This window comes from Nerophis lumbriciformis, linkage group LG21, assembly GCF_033978685.3.
Source record: "Nerophis lumbriciformis linkage group LG21, RoL_Nlum_v2.1, whole genome shotgun sequence".
Lineage (NCBI taxonomy): Eukaryota > Metazoa > Chordata > Actinopteri > Syngnathiformes > Syngnathidae > Nerophis > Nerophis lumbriciformis.
In genome coordinates, this window is record NC_084568.2 from 20,557,065 (window position 1) to 20,577,302 (window position 20,238).

General features: G+C 37.7%; 1 protein-coding gene and 1 long non-coding RNA gene across 2 annotated transcripts; one reads left to right on the forward strand and one right to left on the reverse strand.

The window, feature by feature from the left end:
* Positions 1-1,984: 1,984 nt before the first annotated feature.
* On the reverse strand, positions 1,985-15,177 carry LOC133620984 (uncharacterized). The gene is made up of 3 exons (XM_061982719.1): positions 15,043-15,177; positions 14,749-14,900; positions 1,985-4,087 (listed from the first exon to the last, which is right to left on the reverse strand). Exon 3 carries the CDS (start codon positions 4,038-4,040, stop codon positions 2,652-2,654), a length of 1,389 nt encoding a protein of 462 aa, XP_061838703.1. The 5' UTR covers positions 4,041-4,087; positions 14,749-14,900; positions 15,043-15,177; the 3' UTR covers positions 1,985-2,651.
* LOC133620990 (uncharacterized) lies at positions 14,433-15,369 on the forward strand. Its single transcript, XR_009817592.1, has 3 exons — positions 14,433-14,475; positions 15,113-15,149; positions 15,287-15,369. It is a non-coding gene; the product is annotated as an uncharacterized lncRNA (long non-coding RNA).
* Positions 15,370-20,238: the final 4,869 nt, after the last annotated feature.

Genomic DNA, 20,238 nt, shown 5'->3' on the forward strand with positions numbered 1-20,238 from the left:
CATATTTAAGTCTGTCATTGGCTACATCTACATGACATTTTAAGTCTGTCATTGGCTACACCGCTACATGCACATTCAAGACCCTCTGTAAATAGTGCCAGGAAATAAGAAGACATTCAGGTTAATAGGAATACTGTAGGTCTAATGAAACTAGAGGCCCTTAGCTGATACGACTCATCTGAAAACCAGAAGAAAAATCTTAAAAGATTGGAACTTGGAATGTGAGAACATTGTATAAACCAGGAAGAGTGGAAAATCTAGTCAACAAATTGGCAAGATCAAATATTGACAAACTGGGAATAAGTGAATCAAGATGGACAGAGAACGGAATACACACATTTGATGAGTATATGCTGTACTACCGAGGAGGTAATCAACATGTAAATGGTACTGGAATTTTGATGAAAAGACATCTGGCAAAATCCGTAACTGGATTTTGGCCTCTATTAGAAAGAACCCTGATGATCAAAATGAAGAAAAAGCCTATGAATCTCAACACTGTACAAGTTTTACATGCCAACTACTGACCATAGTGATAATGACAAAGAACAAATCTACGAAGACATAAACAAATGTCTACGACATGCAAAATCAGAGGAAATTATTATAGTTCCAAGGCGATTTCAATGCAAAGATTGGAAAGGCTCACGGAACACCACAGGAAAGTTTAGCAAGGGGATTCCAATGAAAGAGGACAAAGACTGAGTTTTCCAAACAGCAAAACTTAATAATCTGTAACACTTGGTTTCAACATCCAAAACGACAAATCTATACATGGAGAAGTCATGGTGACATTTACAGAAATCAAATAGACTACATTATGCTGAATGAGCGCTTTAGAAATATTATCAAGGATGTTAGATCGCATCCAGGGGCACACATTGGATCAGACCACTACCCAGTAATCTGTAAAATTCAAATGAAATGAAAGAACATCAGTAAAGATAGAAACAATAAAACATACAATACCGATATGCTGCTGAATGAAGACTACAAACAAAGATAGACTGTCGAAGTAGATAGCACTTTAGCTCACTAACTGTTGAAAATCCCAAACAAACTGAAGAAGAAGAAATTGTGCACAAATGGAATCAAATAAAACAATCAATGACCAGAGAACCAGTAAAAATTCTTCCCTAAAAAGGATAAACGAGCCAAATAGAAATTGATAACAGCAGAGATTCTAAGTCGCATGGAAAAGAGAGGAATGATAAAGAATACAGAGTCAGGAAAATATCAACGAAACAATGACATTTTGTAAATCTTGTAAAAAAGCCAAAAATAGTGGGACAACAAATGTGAGGAGATTGAGAAACTGGATGGAGAACATTGTAGCAAAGAATTGCACAAAGAAGTTAAAGCAATGACGGTTACATTAAAAAAGACAATTGGTAGCAAGTGCATTGAAAACAAAGTGGAAAAATGCTTCTTAAAAATGGAAACATTGCAGAATAATGGAAGGAATACATCCAAGAACTGTACAATGTTCAAAGAGGATCGCCATCAAGAGTGGAAAGACAAAACGATGAAGAATATCTTGAAATCTTAAAGGAAGAACTTGAATGGGAGGGAAGATGGAACTAGATGATTGTATAGCATATTTCACTTTCCTCATTTCTTTTTGTTTTGCTTTGCTCAAATGAACTGGATGAAATTGGTCTTTAATTGTTGCTACTGAGTGTAATTATATAATTATGTATACAATAACCTTTTATTCTTCATCTTCATTACTGCTTGGTTTAGCGCTCCTCTTAATTTATCAACAGAGAACTTGATGGCTGGACATCAATAAACTGACACTAAACTTCAATAAAACAATACATCATTTTTGAATGTTGTAAAATGTAAAACCCAAATGACAAATACTATTGAAACAAAGGATAAAGGTAATTACAATTTGAGGAGCTATAAACTAAACTGAAAACTATATATACATTTATAAGAAGAAAATGTCAAAGAAGACAGAACAGAATACATTCTCATCAAATATTAACTGCATTTATTGTACGCAAATTTTGTTGAAGCATACATTGCTTATTGCATAAAGGTGTGGGGACATATATATAAATCATTCACAAAACAATATTCATATTACAAAAGAGAGTAATAAAGATGATATAAACGATTATCTAAACCTAACAAATGATTCATAAAGCCACACACATTAAAAGTAAATGATCTTGTATAAAACACAACTACTCAAATGACGTGGCCCAGAAGATGTTTCAGATGTGAACCAGTAAATATGAACTAAGAGGGATTTATATGTACTCAAAAGCAAAGGTATGAACAAATGTAAAACAAATATGTATACCATTTAAAGGAGTTAATTTACAGTTAGAAATGAAAAATAGAACACACACCATACATTTAAAAACACTATTACGCATAATTATAAAAGTGAATTATGAATATATATATGCCCATATTTGTTTTGTGCTATTTACTCTAACTTTTTCAAATTGTTCTGTTCATTTTAAAACAAAAGTACACAATGTTGTATATCAATGTATGTACTTAGCCGAACATAATCACTCATCTGAAATATGAATGGAACAAGCATATTAACAAGTTTGTGTTACACACACAAATGACGACATCCATGTTCTGTGCTAATATTAAAAAATTCTAAAAGTTAAAGTTTTGACAGTTTATTTGCTGCTGCTGTTCTCACCAGCACACTTGTGTTTCTTACACTGGTACTCATAAGAGAATCTTTCATCACACACGCTGCAACTAAACACTTTTTCTCCTGTGTGTGTTCTCATGTGTGATTTCAAATACTGACTTTGTATAAAACCTTTACCACAGATTGAACAAGAAAAAGGTTTTTCTCCAGTGTGTGTATTCATGTGTTCTTTCAATGCAATTTTTTGTGCAAAACCTCTAGCGCATACTGAGCAGGAAAAAGGTTTTTCTCCGGTGTGTGTTCTCATGTGTATTTTTAAATAATGCCTTCGTACAAAATATTTACCACAGGTCGAACAAGAAAAAGGTTTTTCTCCACTGTGTATTTTCATGTGTTCATTTAGCACATTTTTTTGGCCAAAAACTCTACCACATACTGAGCAGGAAAAAGGCTTTTCTCCAGTGTGTATTCTCATGTGCTGTTTCAAACTACTTTTTCGTGCCGAACCTTTACCACACACTGAGCACAAAAAAGGTTCCTCTCCAGTGTGGATTCTCATGTGTTCTTTTAAATTCTGTCTTTGTACATACTCCTTACCGCAGACTGAACAGGAAAAAGGTTTTTCTCCAGTGTGTATTCTCATGTGTACTTTCAAATTGTGACTTTGTACAAAACCTTTACCACATACTGAGCAGGAAAAAGGCTTTTCTCCTGTGTGTATCTTCATGTGTTCTTTCAGCACATTTTTTTGTCCAAAACCTTTACCACATTCTGAGCAGGAAAACGGTTTTTCTCCAGTGTGTATTCTCATGTGTCTTTTCAAACTACCACGGTGATTAAAAGTTTTGTCACAGTGAGAACATTTAAAGTGTGTGTTGTCAGTGTGACATGTCTTATCAGCTTTAGAGTCTTCATCATCAGTGTCAGGAGAGTGTGACGTTGTGTCGTCACTATCTGATAGTGGAGCTAAGAGCCTGTCTGATTGTGATCCTCCACAGAGGTCTCCATCAGCTTCTGTTGTCATGTGTTGAGTTGAGCTGCTGCTTGGAGGCTCCACCTCTCTCTTCTCCTCACTTTCACCTTTGACCTCATCATCTTCACTCTTCACAATCACACCAGTCAATGGCATCTTGGTGACATCAACCTCCTCCAGTCCTTCAATATGCTCTCCCTCCTGACTGATGCCATGTTCCTCCTCTTCCTCTTTAATGTGAGCAAATGTATGACTCTTCTTCCTCTGTAATGGAAGGGAAGGCTGTGACTCATTTTCTTCCTTAATGTCAGGGGTCTGTGACTCCTCCTCCATATTGTAAGAAGTATGTGGCTCCTCCTCTTTAATGTGGGGATGCTTTGGATCCTGCTCTTCCCCTTTAATGTGGGTGTACTGCAGCTCCTCCTCTTCCTGCTCCATCCTTGAGGTCCACTTGTGCCGCTCAGGAAGATGTTCTTCAAGGATGTCTACAGAACACAAAAAGACAAGATACATTCTTTAGAAAAGTCCAAGTTTCCTCAGTTACATGAGACATTGTCCTGTACTAGCATATCTTCTGATAATGACTGACAAGAGTTGACATTCAAGATGTCGTAACCATCAGGGAATAACAGTAGCAATAGAACAGGTCATGAAAAAACACAAAATAATGACAACAGTGATAAAACATTACATACAAACAAGACAGCTACTCGTACACCTGGTGGAGAACAGAATAGGACAAACAAATTTAAATAGACTTTTCAAAATCCTGAAGCCTGGCAAGCATATATTTGTAATAATGGCTCAAGTAGCAGTTGCGTGTAAAAACAAGTTTACGTTATATGTTTATTTATGTTTCATTGTATCCATTAAACTACATTCAATTGTACTTACAATCTTACAGTCTAAATGTCACAAATTCAAGCAGTTATTTTGAATACTCCGCTCCGAATACCTTCAGTAATTTCCGGAGATTGAGATCACAATGGGAACGCTTCTGCACTCTGACCTTGTTATCAGATCAGTCATACTGGAAATATAGCAAAATTGGAAATAAATGTGGTGTTTATCATTCACAACCCTTTTGGAAGTTAAGAACACATATTCTTGCTTTTTTATGCATTAAAAATCGTAAATAAATTTTCTGAGAATCCTGTATTTCAGCTGGTTATTCGTGTATTTTTTTTGCATTTTAAACAATTTTGCTGGCAGTTGTTGCTGAAATCTTTGCTGGTCTACCTGACTGTGGTTTTCCTTCATTTTCCGCTTTTTAGTAAACATTTCAACACTGCTGATTGGTATTCTCAATTCCTTGGATATCTGTTGTCTTCCCCTTTCCTGTTTTATGCAGTTCAATTACCTTATCTCGCAGATCTTTTGACAACTATTTTGCTTTCCCCATGACTTAGAATCCAAAGATGTTTGTGCAGCACTGGATGTAAGATGCAATGGTCTGTCAGAAGCCCAGTAACTTACTGACCTATTATACACACACTAATTACAGACAAACAGGTCACAGGTTAGGATGGGAACCTTGATTAGCCATGCAAACCTATTTGTGTCAACTGTTGTGCATGTTATCAGGTCAAAGTCAATGGGGTACGAAAAACAACTTGTGTATCTATATATATATATATATATATATATATATATATATATATATATATATATATATAGATACACAAGTTGTTTTTCCACTCTACTGGTACTTTAAAGTAAACATATTTAATAAATAAATATTTATTTTTGCTACATTTGAACTTATGTTTTACTTTTGTAGCTGTATGTAGAAATGGGCCGAATAAAGTTGGAGGTGTTTGCATCAGCTTTTAATGCATTCTAATTATTAAATAAATACGATCAAAAGTGTCCCAACTTGTCGGATTACCCACTCAGATGTCTCATGTCCAAGTGAGATGCATGATTTATGATCTGCAATAAACGTACATGGAGCAGGGAAGCAAGGAAACAGCAGACCACTCAATGATGTAAACATAGGGACAAACAGAAGTGATCACATGGCCACTATGAATATTTTGTCTGCTTTAGCGCTTCTAATAACATCACTAATACTTGTTTAATATTCAAGTCACAAAATGTAAATTGAGTATTGTTGGCACTTTTTGAATGGTCATTTATCTGATTTTATGGGCGGAATAATGGAGCTCCCATTTGCTCTGCTGAAAGCGGACTTTTATTTACATATAATATTAAGAATGCATTAAAAAAAAATCCATCTGTCATGTGTTTCATAAAAAATGTGAACGATAAGCAACATTTCAAAAAAAGTTCAGTTCCCCCTTAAAGGGGAAGAACATTATCACAATTTCAGAATGGTTAAAACCATTAAAAATCAGTTCCCAGTGGCTTATTATATTTTTCGAAGTTTTTTTCAAAATTTTACCCATCACGCAATATCCCTAAAAAAAGCTTCAAAGTGCCTGATTTTAACCACCGTTATAAACACCCGTCCATTTTCCTGTGACGTCACATAGTGAAGCCAACACAAACAAACATGGCGGAAAGAACAGCAAGCTATAGCGACATTAGCTCGGATTCAGACTTGGATTTCAGCGGCTTAAGCGATTCAACAGATTACGAATGTATTGAAACGGATGGTTGTAGTGTGGAGGCAGGTAGCGAAAACGAAATTGAGGAAGAAACTGAAGCTATTGAGCCATATCGGTTTGAACCGTATGCAAGCGAAACCGACGAAAACGACACGACAGCCAGCGACACGGGAGAAAGCGAGGACGAATTCGGCGATCGCCTTCTAACCAACGATTGGTATGTGTTTGTTTGGCATTAAAGGAAACTAACAACTATGAACTAGGTTTACAGCATATGAAATACATTTGGCAACAACATGCACTTTGAGAGTGCAGACAGCCCAATTTTTATCAATTAATATATTCTGGAGACATACCCTCATCCGCGCTCTTTTCCTGAAAGCTGATCTGTCCAGTTTTGGAGTTGATGTCAGCAGGCCAGAGAAGCTAGGGTCGATAGAGGGTTTAGCTCGCTCGTCTGCGGGAACAAACTGCCGCCATTGCTTGCCGTGCTACCGAGGTCCTTTGTCCCTGAATTGCTCACACACTCCGGCAGATTCAATGGGGGTCTGGCGGCAGATTTCTTTGACTTTATCGTTGGAAATGCATCTGCTTTGAGTGTCGCAGGATATCCACACATTCTTGCCATCTCCGTCGTAGCATAGCTTTCGTCGGTAAAGTGTGCGGAACAAACGTCCAATTTCTTGCCACTTTCGCATCTTTGGGCCACTGGTGCAACTTGAATCCGTCCCTGTTCGTGTTGTTACACCCTCCGACAACACACCGACGAGGCATGATGTCTCCAAGGTACGGAAAACAGTCGAAAAAACGGAAAATAACAGAGCTGATTTGACTCGGTGTTTGAGAAAATGGCGGATTGCTTCCCGATGTGACGCCACGTTGTGACGTCATCGCTCCGAGAGCGAATGATAGAAAGGCGTTTAATTCGCCAAAATTCACCCATTTAGAGTTCGGAAATCGGTTAAAAAAATATATGGTCTTTTTTCTGCAACATCAAGGTATATATTGACGCTTACATAGGTCTGGTGATAATGTTCCCCTTTAAGCACTTTGCACGTTTTTTAAGATACCGGTATATACCGTATACCATTATTCAAACTAAGTATACTGCGGTATCAACTTTGATCTGTATCGCCCAGCATTAGGATAAATAAAGTCTATCCTATCCTAAAACACTTCCACACGCAGTCTCCTACATGTACATGTATGTAACATGTGTGCACATACACAAACAACAATTTGCATTTTAAGATTATCTAACAACAGAACATGAAGTTATTTACTTCCAAGTGTTGCTTTCATTTTGTCCAGCAGCAGACTTGCGTGTGTGAGTCTTATAACACACACAATAAGACAGAGTTAAACTTAATGCAGCAGCAAAAACAAGTTGTAGATAGAATGGAGCAAAAGTACAGAACCATGGAAATACGTACCTAGTAAGAGAGAGACATGGAAGAAAAGGAGATGTGTGACAACTTTAACTAATACGGGGGAATAATGAACAACAATCCAATGAAGCAATAATCATGAAATTCCACAATTGCTTGTATTTCTGACACTTGACTTCTTTCCGGAAGTGAAAAGCAGTGGTGGTCAACCAAGCTAAGATGGTTATTGTACATCTAGCAACGGACAAACTATCTGAGTATGCAAGGGGCCTTGATCTTCCTGCAAAAAGCAGATATGAGCAAAAAAATCAAACTATGCAATGGAATAGATCCCTATACTTTATCAAAAAAGATTTGTCAAGTGGTATTAAGGATTTTTCGTTGGTTGCATTCCCAGACATATGGAACTATCGTGCTTCAAACGTCATTCGACACGACTAAACAGATGGTAACTTGGAAAGTCATGGAGGTTTACAACTTATTTGTGTGTGGCTGGGTCAAGGAAATTGGTATCAAGACTCTCCCGGATAAAATGTGCATTGTTTTTGCTCGGGTAAGGTTACATTTCATAATTTGACTTCACGTCTACTGCCATGTTTGTTGTTGTTGTTGCATGTACCGTTAATAAGTAGCATGTTTTTATCAAAATATAACTATGGATGTCAACATTGTGTATGTGCTGAAAGATTCATTTATGATTATCAAAATATAACTATAGATGTCAACATTATGTATGTGCTGAAAGATTAATTTATGATTGTTTATCAAAATATAGCTACAGATGTCAACATTGTGTATGTGCTGAAATATTAATTTATGATTGTTTATCAAAATATAACTATAGATGTCAACATTATGTATGTGCTGAAAGATTAATTTATGATTGTTTATCAAAATATAACTACAAATATCAACATTGTGTATATGCTGAAAGATTAATTTATGATTGTTTATCAAAATATAACTATAGATGTCAACATTATGTATGTGCTGAAAGATTAATTTATGATTGTTTATCAAAATATAACTATAGATGTCAACATTGTGTATGTGCTGAAAGATTAATTTAGGATTGTTTATCAAAATATAACTATAGATGTCAACATTGTGTATGTGCTGAAAGATTAATTTAAGATTGTTTATCAAAATATAACTATAGATGTCAACATTGTGTTTGTGCTGAAAGATTAATTTAGGATTGTTTATCAAAATATAACTATAGATGTCAACATTGTGTATGTGCTAAAAGATTCATTTAGGATTGTTGTATTTTAGGTTTTTCTCACATATGCTTTTCTTTTATTAAAGGCCTACTGAAACCCACTACTACCGACCACGCAGTCTGATAGTTTATATATCAATGATGAAATCTTAACATTGCAACACATGCCAATACGGCCGGGTTAGTTTACTAAAGTGCAATTTTAAATTTTGCGCGACATATCCTGCTGAAAACGTCTCGGTATGATGACGTCAGCGCGTGACTTTGCGGATTGTGGAGGACATTTTGAGACAGCATGGTGGCCAGCTATTAAGTCGTCTGTTTCATCGCAAAATTCCACAGTATTCTGGACATCTGTGTTGGTGAATCTTTTGCAATTTGTTCAATGAACAATGGAGACAGCAAAGAAGAAAGCTGTAGGAGGGAAGCGGTGTATTGCGGCCGACTTTAGCAACACAATCACGGCCGCTGTTTCATTGTTTACATTCCCGAAAGATGACAGTCAATCTTTACCGTTGGCCTGTGGAGAACTGGGACAACAGAGACTCTTACCAGGAGGACTTTGAGTTGGATACGCAGACACGGTACCGTGAGTACACTTCCAAACATTTGATCGCTTGCCCGTACGTGCGTGCCGCTATGTGCATGTCACGTAAATAATTCAATGTATACACCCTGATGATTATCTTGTGTGATGACTGTATTATGATGATAGTATATATCTGTATCATGAATCAATTTAAGTGGACCCCGACTTAAACAAGTTGACAAACTTATTCGGGTGTTGCCATTTAGTGGTCAATTGTACGGAATATATACTTCACTGTGCAACCTACTAATAAAAGTCTCAAAAAGTCTCACGTACGTAACTTTGGGGAAATATATGTGCTGTATGAACTTTGGGGAGGTGAACGGTACTTTGGGCTGTGGGATTGAGTGTGTTGTGCAGGTGTAAGAGTTGTATTGGCGGGTTATATGGACGGGAGGGGGGAGGTGTTTGTTATGCGGTATTAATTTGTGGCATATTAAATATAAGCCTGGTTGTGTTGTGGCTAATAGAGTATATATATGTCTTGTGTTTATTTACTGTTTTAGTCATTCCCAGCTGAATATCAGGTCCCACCCGCCTCTCACAGCATCTTCCCTATCTGAATCGCTCCCACTGCCCTCTAGTCCTTCACTCTCACTTTCCTCATCCACAAATCTTTCATCCTCGCTCAAATTGATGGGGAAATCGTCGCTTTCTCGGTCCGAATCGCTCTCGCTGCTGGTGGCCATGATTGTAAACAATGTGCGGATGTGAGGAGCTCCACAACTTGTGACGTCACGCTACTCGTCTGCTACTTCCGGTACAGGCAAGGCTTTTTTTATCAGCGACCAAAAGTTGCGAACTTTATCGTCGATGTTCTCTACTAAATCCTTTCAGCAAAAATATGGCAATATCGCGAAATGATCAAGTATGACACATAGAATGGACCTGCTATCCCCGTTTAAATAAGAAAATCGCATTTCAGTAGGCCTTTAAGACTCGCATACCTGCCAACTTTTGAAATCAGAAAAACCTAGTAGCCAGGGTCCAGGGGCCGCAGGCCCTGGTAGGTCCAGGACAAAGTCCTGGTGGGGGGTTCCTTCGCCCCCCGACGCAAAATGATTATTAGCATTCAGACAGGTTAAAATGTTGCTAAAACCATCACTTTTCTATCAGTCACAGTGACTTTTCAAAACAAAAATATTACAGCAAAAATCATATGGGTTGATTGACATGTTTATTCTGTAAGCTAACTTCAATAGTTTGAAATTATTTTGACAGTTAATGCCAGTTATCCTGTCAACCTTTCACAAGACTTCAATTTGTTAATTGAAAGTATAAACAGTATAAACACTTTTTACAGTAAACAAATGGTAAAACAGTACTAAACAATTCCATTAAAAAAAAAATTGGTGTCATTATTAACTTTCTTTCCAAGCTTGTATAATCTACTGCCTTGTTCAGTTGTAAAAAATATTCTGTGCCTAAAATTCACATTTCTATCACAATTATCATACTGTAAACATGGTAAGCTAACTTCATTAAAATTAATAGTCCTGTCAATAGCATGGAATTACAATTCAAATGTAGTTTTTTTGTAAACCTTTCAAAAGAATTCAAAATATGAAAAATTAATGAAAATTAATTTAAGCCATCAGACACTTGAAAAGTGGCACATCACATCTCTAATGTAATAATTTTAACTTTTCAACAGAAATAGCACTGCAAAAATATTAAGGACATACTTCTGTATTTTGGTAGTTATGCTGTCAACATTTAACAAGATTTCTTCAACTTGGACTTGAAAGCATAAATAGTATAAACACTTTTAACAGTACTAAACAATTCCAATAGATAACATTGGTGTCATTACCTTTTTGTTTGCTCAATTATTGCCTACGTAAATAAAACTTTGGCATTTATCACATCCAAAGAATCTGTTTGGGCGACGAAAAACGTTGAACGTTTTCCACTTGTATCGCTAGCAACGGCATTAGACTTGTGTTTTTTTGTCCCAACGTGGTCTTTTACATCGCTAATTCCTCCGTGTCCGATCGAAACATCTTGTCTGCACAAGGTGCAATTCGCGTAGTTTTCACCCTTCTTGGAACGGATAATTATTCCCGGATAGGCTTTTGAATATTCTTCACGGAATGACTGCAGTTTCCTTTTCGGTTTAAGACTCGTATGCGATTTTTCTCCGGCTGATTCCATGATCGTTCGCTTGTTTGGAAACAATGGCAACTGGTGCCTCGGGCTTGGCAGCGGTGCTATAAATAGCCTCGCGCATGGCATTCGGAATGGCTCAATAGGAAGTTACGGGAAGCACTGGTAGGGCTGGGCGATATGACTAAAAAATGTATCACGATATAAGTGTTTCATATCAGTCGATATCGATAATTATTGATAAAAAAAAAAAAAAATTCTAAATAAAGACCAGGAGAAAAAAGGCTGAATTTAAATACTTTTATTTTAAATATAAGTAGGTAGCATGTCCTTCGCTAATTGATCCACCACTGCATCAGTTATTTCTTTATAACGTTTTGAATTTTTGTCATATGGCACTGCTGCCGAGTATCTCTCGATGGTGGTCTGTTGTTGCCGCTTCGGTGCTGTTCCACTTGCACCGGCTGATGTAGATGGTTGTGGTTGTTTGTTACTGCTGTACTCCAGCGGGTGAGAGCGGCTCAGGTGGTAAAATAAGTTTGTCGTGTTCCCAGACTTGGTCGGGACGACGACCTTGCAAAGTTTGCAGACAGTATTACTCTGATTCGTATCGGACTTAAAAAATCAAAAATACTGCCAAACTGGTGACGTGACGTTTCCTTTTTTATTTACAATTTCCTCTCGTGCCGCCGCACTCATATTCCCGTTTTGTTTCACTCCTCGTCGTCAGCTCGCCGTTGTTGCTTTTTTTTTCCTGTTAGCATTTCCCAGAATGCCTTGCGGTTCAGGCTCGGCCGTGATAGGTTGAGAGGCCAAAGCCCTTCCTCTGTCTACACCCCCCAGAATGCCGTGCGGTTCCGGCTCGGCATTTCTTCCTATTTTTTCTAACAGAACTCAGTGAAATTATCGAACGTTCTATCAACCCCATTTTCTATTGATATTGATCACATGTCTATCGCGATATATATTGTTATTGTTTTATCGCCCAGCCCTAGGAAGCAGTGTCGATTGTCATTGTTGTTACGCGATTTCGTGAATAAAACTTTAAAAAAAAAAAAAAAATGTAATTAATGAAAAACCGTATTTTTATCACTGCAACCGTAACCCGGAATAGGTTGATGAAAACCGTACTAATTACGAGAAACCCGGAGTAGTTGGCAGGTATGGACTCGTCAAGTTGGTGGTTTTCAAAACACTCATAGCAAACATGTGTTTAAGAAATACAAAATAATATCAAGATAATACTTAAATGGGAAATAATAAACGTTTAAAGTATATCAAACAACGAAATGATCACTGCAAACTCATGCATTCTTCCACTCTGCTCCCTTGGACAGGAGTGTGAGCTGCATGGTTTTCTGATCGGTGTTTCATAAAATCTTGCACTTTTCCGCCCTTTTTTATTACCTCTCGAGGAACTCTGAAGAAACGTTTATCCATTCGCTATTTGAACGATTCGTAAAACCGAATACAAAAGGCAGAGGGTCTTTTTTCTTAGAGAAAGGTGAAATGGCGCCTTGTACCCATTGAGACCAGGCATTGGCTTGACCGCCAAGCATATAAATGGGAGGGGCGTAAGTCGGACATGATGTCATTAAAATCCATGCAATACCCAGTTTGTGGACAAGGAGAGATACAGCCACCAAAGCACAAATCACTATATTACCTATTATAAATGTATGTCATCCCATCAATCCATTTTCTACCGCTTGTCCCTTTTGGTCGCGGGGGGTGCTGGAGCCTATCTCAGCTGCATTCTGGTGGAAGGCGGGGTACACCCTGGACAATTCGCCACCTCATCGCAGGGCCAACACAGATAGACATACAACATTCACACTCACGGGCCAATTTAGTGTTGCCAATCAACCTATCCCCAGGTGCATGTTTTTGGAGGTGGAAGGAAGCCGGAGTACCCGGAGGGAACCCACGCAGTCACAGGGAGAACATGCAAACTCCACACCTAAAGATCCCGAGCCCGTAATTGAACGCAGGACCTTCGTATTGTGAGGCACATGCACTAACCCCTGCACCACCATGCTGCCCCTGATTTATTGTTCAAAGTAATCTACCTAACACTGGTGACCCCGGAGGGACAAGCGGTAGAAAATGGATGGATGGTGACAACACAAAAGATCATAAAACAAAAATCCAGCATAGCTGGATCTTGACTAATTGTCAGGTGTGGGTCGTTACCCAGTCGGGAAAATATAGGGAGGAAAATAGTAACATAACATGCAGAATACAGGGGAAGAGAACAAGACAGGAACGTAACGTGACAATATGTTAAAGTAAACTGTTAATGTAGCATTGACTTCAATATAATCAAAAATACAGAAGGTTCTGTAGCTCCAAGTGGGGTTTAATTGAAACGGTCCCAAATGGCTCTTTTGATGCACAAGGTTACCGGTGTTGTACCGAAATCTGTTACCCATCGGAATTTGTAACTCCAGGGGGCGACGTTCCCATGACGTTTGTTTGATGGTTAAACGGCAAACCCAAAGAGGAGGAGAAGAAGAACGCTTGCGTAAATGGCGTAAACTATCCTTAATGCTGAAACGTCAGTTGTCAGAATTTCAGCATTAATAATAACAATGGACTCATACTATAATGAAAGTAAGTCATTGATTTCCAGAATATGTAATTTATTAATGCTGAAATTCTGACAACTGACGTTTCATTCCATGATAGCTTTTAATCCAGAAAATGTATGTGTGTGAGAGAGAATCAACAGCTGATACAATGGACTCATACTATAATGAAAGCAAGTCATTGATTTCCAGAATATGTGTAATTTATTTATGCTGAAATTCTGACAACTGACGTTTCAGCATTAAGGATAGTTTACGCCATTTACGCAAGCGTTCTTCTTCTCCTCCTCTTTGGGCTTGCCGTTTAACCATCAAACAAACGCCATGGGAACATCGCCCCCTGGAGTTACAAATTCCAATGGGTAACAGATTTCGGTACAACACCGGCCCCTGCTATAAACTATCCTCAAGTAAGTCTGTCAAAATTTAAATCACACAAATAAAAGGTTCGTACATGTAGGTCAGAGCCAAAGAAAACGTAATCATTATTTCTATGCCGTGTGTGTTTACAAAATAATATGTTTTGCGAACGTCCGCGGCCACTTTCAACAGGGCCGCGGTATCGCAAACAAAGGACTTGTCAAACAAAGTTATTAACTGGACATTTCACATCTACACACAGCACATAGCTCGTCAAACTTGTCATAAAACGTTCCGTTTCGTGATTTTCAACGTGTACCAACCTGAAAAGCAGGTAAATATTTACACAGGAATGATGCACCGTAGCTGTTCTTTCTTCGTTCTGCATCAGTCTTGCTAGGAGGCGGAAGTGTCCTCAAACAAAAGAGTCCGGCACCCCGCAGCGGTTGCTAATACTTTGTTCCCGTAATAATCTCTGAAAAATAAAATACTCCACAGTTTAAATAAATGACCATCAGTTATCAACATACATTCTCAAAATTGAAATGGTGGTTTAGTTTTCAGCGTACCACATTAATGTATCAGTCACACATTTCTAACTTACTGTTATTACTTACAGTGGCATTGTCTGACCGACCCCGCCATTAAAAGTAATTGTTCGGAAAATCCATCTTTTTATTGCCGCAGGTTGGAGAAACAGGAATCTTCGAAGTGGTTTGAGAAGGTAATTTTTCACAGTTGAAGGCACATTGCCATAAAGAAAAAAAAATAGCCAGGCACTTCTTACTTTTTCAGACGAGATTGAACGTTATGTACTGACTTCCGTCCCTCCATCCATTTTTTACCGCTTGTCCCTTTCAGGGTCGCGGGGGTGCTGGAGCCTATCTCAACTGCATTCGGGCGGAAGGCGGGGTACACCCTGGACAAGTCGCCAAATCCCTCAGATTGTTTTAGGTAAGACCACTTTTTGTATCTATTAATATTTATTTATTTTCATTTACTTTATTTCTTTGTTTTATATATTTGTCACTTACCTTACTGTCTTTAACGTTTTTGTTTAAATATAAATATTGATTGCCCAACCTTGTGAATATTTGGAATAATGTAAAGGAGGGGTGTCAAAGTCAAGGCCCACGGGGCCAGATCCGGCCCGCGAATGAATTATCTATGGCCCCCAGGTTGATATTTGATTAGTATTAGAACCGGCCCGCAGGCCACAGCCGCCTGCTGCTGTTTTGCACTCGCCAATACTCCATCAGTGTTGGCGCTAGGAATTTTCAAAATGGGGTCCCAGGGACCCATCAAGTCATTAAAATTGGGTCTCACAGTCAATTTTTGGGGTCCCACTTTTTTGTAACTGTTTTGAAAACAAATGATAAATGTATGCATTATCCTGTTACATCTCACATTCTATATTGTGTTTTGGAAAAAGGTTGTCATAAACGTTACTTACTTCATTAAAAAATATATATACAAAAGAAAATAAATTTTTACGCATATGTAAATGTATTCAGTTATAAACATTCATTCACTTTTTTCTTTCCTTCATGGAACTGAACTTTACCGCTGCCGGTATTTTTTTCTATATTTTTATTGTAATATTTTTAGAATGTGTTTGTTCTATTTTTGGCCAAAGTAAGACAAATAAAACAATCTGAAGTTGTCTTTATTTTTTTAGTTTTAATGCCATGATTTTAATAGTCCGGCCGGCATGTGCACAGATTTTCCTCCATGCGGCCCCTGAGCTAAAATGAGTTTGACACCTCTGATGTAAAGCATTGGATGTGCCTTTATTTGTTTGTATATTGTTACATATAAATGTGTTCAATTGTTCCATTAAAAAAGCTTTGATTATGACTGAGACAACCTTTATCCTGGCACGAACAATAAATAAATATGTTCACACGATATAAGAATTAGTACTAACGTAAAAATGAAGAAATGAACGCAGACAGAACTAGGAATATCCATTTTTTCAACACCATTACTCGCTGCTATGGACATTGGTAACACTCTCCCAGTTTAATTGACCAGCCTTCCCTTTTCAGTAGGTCGGCTCATTGTCCATGTTGAATCTAATGAGATGCCAATCAGATTAAACCAACAAAGATTTTGAAGTCCTCTTGAGTCTGCTGGAAGTGTTAAATGCTGGCTGGTGCTGTTGCATAAACGTTCAGGTTTTTAGGCCACAACCGTTAGGGGGCCACATGATCAGGGCCTGGGCTTTTGGATAGATTACAAAAAATAAAGTTCTTTCTTCCTTTTAAATCCATTTTCTGACTTTTTCCAAAGTTCAGAAAATATCTATTTTGCTGTCAAAGTTCAATAACAATGTTGTTGGAGTCAAATTAGGAATGTGTAACGCAAAGTACATATTGTACTACACACCTTGCAAAAATACAAAATGGTGCATTAAGGCAAACCTATGAAACACTTAACTGTTCACTCAACACAGACGTCATACCAACATCAAAGCTCCATACAATCACATGTGGCGTCCCTCACAGATCTATTTTAGGTCCTCTGCTTTTCAATATTTATACGTTCCACTTGGCAGTGTCATCAGGAAAAAAATATATCCAACTTGTGTCCTGTTCTTCTTACTTTATCGGGGTCAACGAAGTGCTGAATGTTGTGAGTTTTTTTAAACTGTAAAATTATTTGTTTCTTATCTCTCCTGCCTGATGACACCCCTCCGTCCACCATGGTACTAACTTTTTATAGACTTTGATAGGTATTGACCCATCTGCTGCCCCATAAATCACTACTGTCATTTGCTTATTACCATAATGTATTCCCCTAATAACATTAGTCACAGTTTCTGCTGCAATCAAACATTTTTCAAGTCTGCTTTACCAAAAAGCCACTTTGATACTTTTTCATTTGACCTCACATGACGCTTTCCCCCACTGAACATAACGTGATGATCACTGCCCACTAAAATGTCTTCAGCCAATCAATTACACACTAATTAGTATCTGAAACGGAATCATTTCCTGTGTCACATTATTGTTCCTGTACTCAAACAAATTACCTTTCATTCATCAATTATTCAATAATACCTTAATTTGAATCATAAAGGTAAGTAATTTATGAGGAGTCATACGTTTATCAATAAACTACATATAAATCATATAAAGAACATATAATAATTATTTGCAATATTAAAAATAAAATACATACTCATATACTAATTCGTAATGTTTTTATTTTGTAAATGAATAAAAAAATGTAGGCTAAAGAGACTGAAGCTTCAGCTAACACCTTTTACAGGAAATGGTTTTAAATATATGTACACAATGTTGTATATTAATACACATACTTGACTAAAATAACCCTACTAATTGAAAAAAACTAATCTATAAAAGGTAGAAGCATATTAACAAGTATGCGTTACACACACACAACAATGATGTCACACATGTTATATGTACTGATGTTGTTAGAGAGTCCAAAGTGATCAAAGTTTTGACAGTTGATTTCAAATCCTGCAGCTTCATTTGCTGCTTCTGTTCTCACCAGCACAATTGTGTTTCTTACACTGGTACTTATAAGAGGATCTTTCACCACTAGGGATGGGAATCGAAAAACGTGTTCTTGTTCAGAACCGATTCCCGGTGTATCAATTCCATGGAATCGCTTGCCAGTTTGTCGAGTGATTCTCTTAACGGTTCATCTGGGTGGGGATGTCATTACGCAACGTGCGTAGTGACATCAACAACATGGCTGTGCCCGGGCGGAAAAAGTTTTGCCGATATTTTACTAAAAAAGACAGCAACAGCGCGACTTGTAATAATTATAAGGCTGCTAGTTAATCAGGAGGAGAACATACGAGCAATATGCTGAAACATTTGAACACACAGCATGCAATGAATGTCGCGTTTCTGACGTAAATACAACAGGTACTAATACCGCCGATAATGTTAGCGCTATAACCTGTTAAATTGAAATGAATGCCTTATTCATAATTGAAACATATTCCAACTGGTTTGGAGGCGGGCAGCAATGGCTCGGGTTCACGTCTGCCGCTAGCTTTCACCGCGGCAGGGAAGAGTACCACTCGGCTAGGAACGACCAATGTCACAGAGAAGTGACTAAGTTTGTGGTCAAAAGCTTGCAGAAATTTTCCACATAGATGCTGCTCCTTTGGTAGGTGAATGTTCAATTGTAGTCGAAGAAAAGTTGCCTGTTTTCCTCCCACCACATTTTCATCATAGAGGGGGAACTTGTGAAATAAGAATATGGTGTATAAGTCCATTTATGTCAGAAATTAACTTCAAATGTGAAACTAATATGTGATATTAACTCATTACATGCAAGTGTTTGTTCAATATAACTTTGACAATCTTGGCTTAAAGTTTTAAAAAACCCACCACATTTTCTGAGATTTTTAAATTCAAGGTTTTCATAAGCTCTGAGCAATAAACAACATATCAAAAGGTTTGAAATACCTCATGTTGCATGTTATGTCTCATATTAGTTCCGCCTTGTAAGTCTAAACAAACCTTTGCACTGTATATTTTCTAGGTAGATTACAGAAGATTCTTGAAAGTTAAACATTTTTTTTATAACATGTTACATTCTTGTGTATTTCCACATATTTTTAAAATTTTATTTTTAAAAGATTAGTTTTTCTATGCTACATACCTACTCAGACCTCACTGTTGGCTTTCTAAGGTGATGTTAGCTCTAAACTAAACACATTTGATGCTAATCCATCCATTTGTTATCCTTTTTCTAGAAAATAATAGATAAGAGAACCGAATCGTTAAGCAGAATCGAAAGTGGAATCGGAAAAATCTTATCGATTCCCAACCTTTTTCACCACACACACTGCAACTCTATAGTTTCTCACTTGTGTGTCTTTGTGTGTCGTTTCAAGTGTTGACTTTGTGTAAAACCTTTAAAGCATATTGAACAGATATAGGGTTTTTCACCGGTGTGTATTCTTGTGTGCATTATCAAATTTGCCTTCTGAGAAAATTCCTTACAACAAAATAAGCACATGAATGGTTTGTCTCCGGTGTGTATTCTCATGTGTACTTCCAAATCGGTATTTTGTATAAAACCTTTGCCACAGCTTGAACATGAAAAAGGTTTATCTCCAGTGTGTATTCTCATGTGCACTTTCAAACGTCCATTCTGTGTAAAACATACCCCGCAGATTGAACAGGAAAAAGGTTTTTCTCCAGTGTGCGTTCTCATGTGTATTTCCAAACTACTACGGTGATTAAAAGTTTTGTCACAGTGAGGACAAGTCCAGCGTGTGTTGTCAGTGTGACATGTCTTATCAGCTTTAGAGTCTTCATCATCAGTGTCAGGAGAGTGTGACGTTAATAGTGGAGCAAAGATCTCGTCTGCTTGTGATCCTCCACAGTGGTCTCCATCAGCTTCTGTTGCCATGTGTCGGATTAAACTGCTGCTTTCACCTTTGAGCTTATCATCCTCACTCTTCACAATCACTGGGAAGTTCTCCAACCATTCAAGATGCTCTCCCTCCTGACTGATGCTGTGTTCCTCCTCTTCCTCTTTAATGTGAGGGGAATATGACTCCCCCTTTTCCTCTTCAACATGAAGGGAATGTGGTTCCTCCTGCTCCATCCCGGCGGCCCACTCCTGCTGTTCAGGGAGAAGATGTTCTTCACAGACGTCTGCAGGACACGAGAAGACAAACATGCTTTAGAAAAGTCCACCTTTGCCCCAGCACATGTTCTGATATTGTCTCTGAGGATGTCATCAGTCACCAAGTTGACATTCAATATGTCATCAGGGAATAACAGAAGAAATAAAACGAATCATGAAAAAAAACAATA

What these genes read in the sequence shown, in the direction of transcription:
- LOC133620984 (XM_061982719.1), bottom strand. Translation starts at nt 4,040, where the DNA reads ATGGAGCAGGAAGAGGAGGAGCTGCAGTACACCCACATTAAAGGGGAA.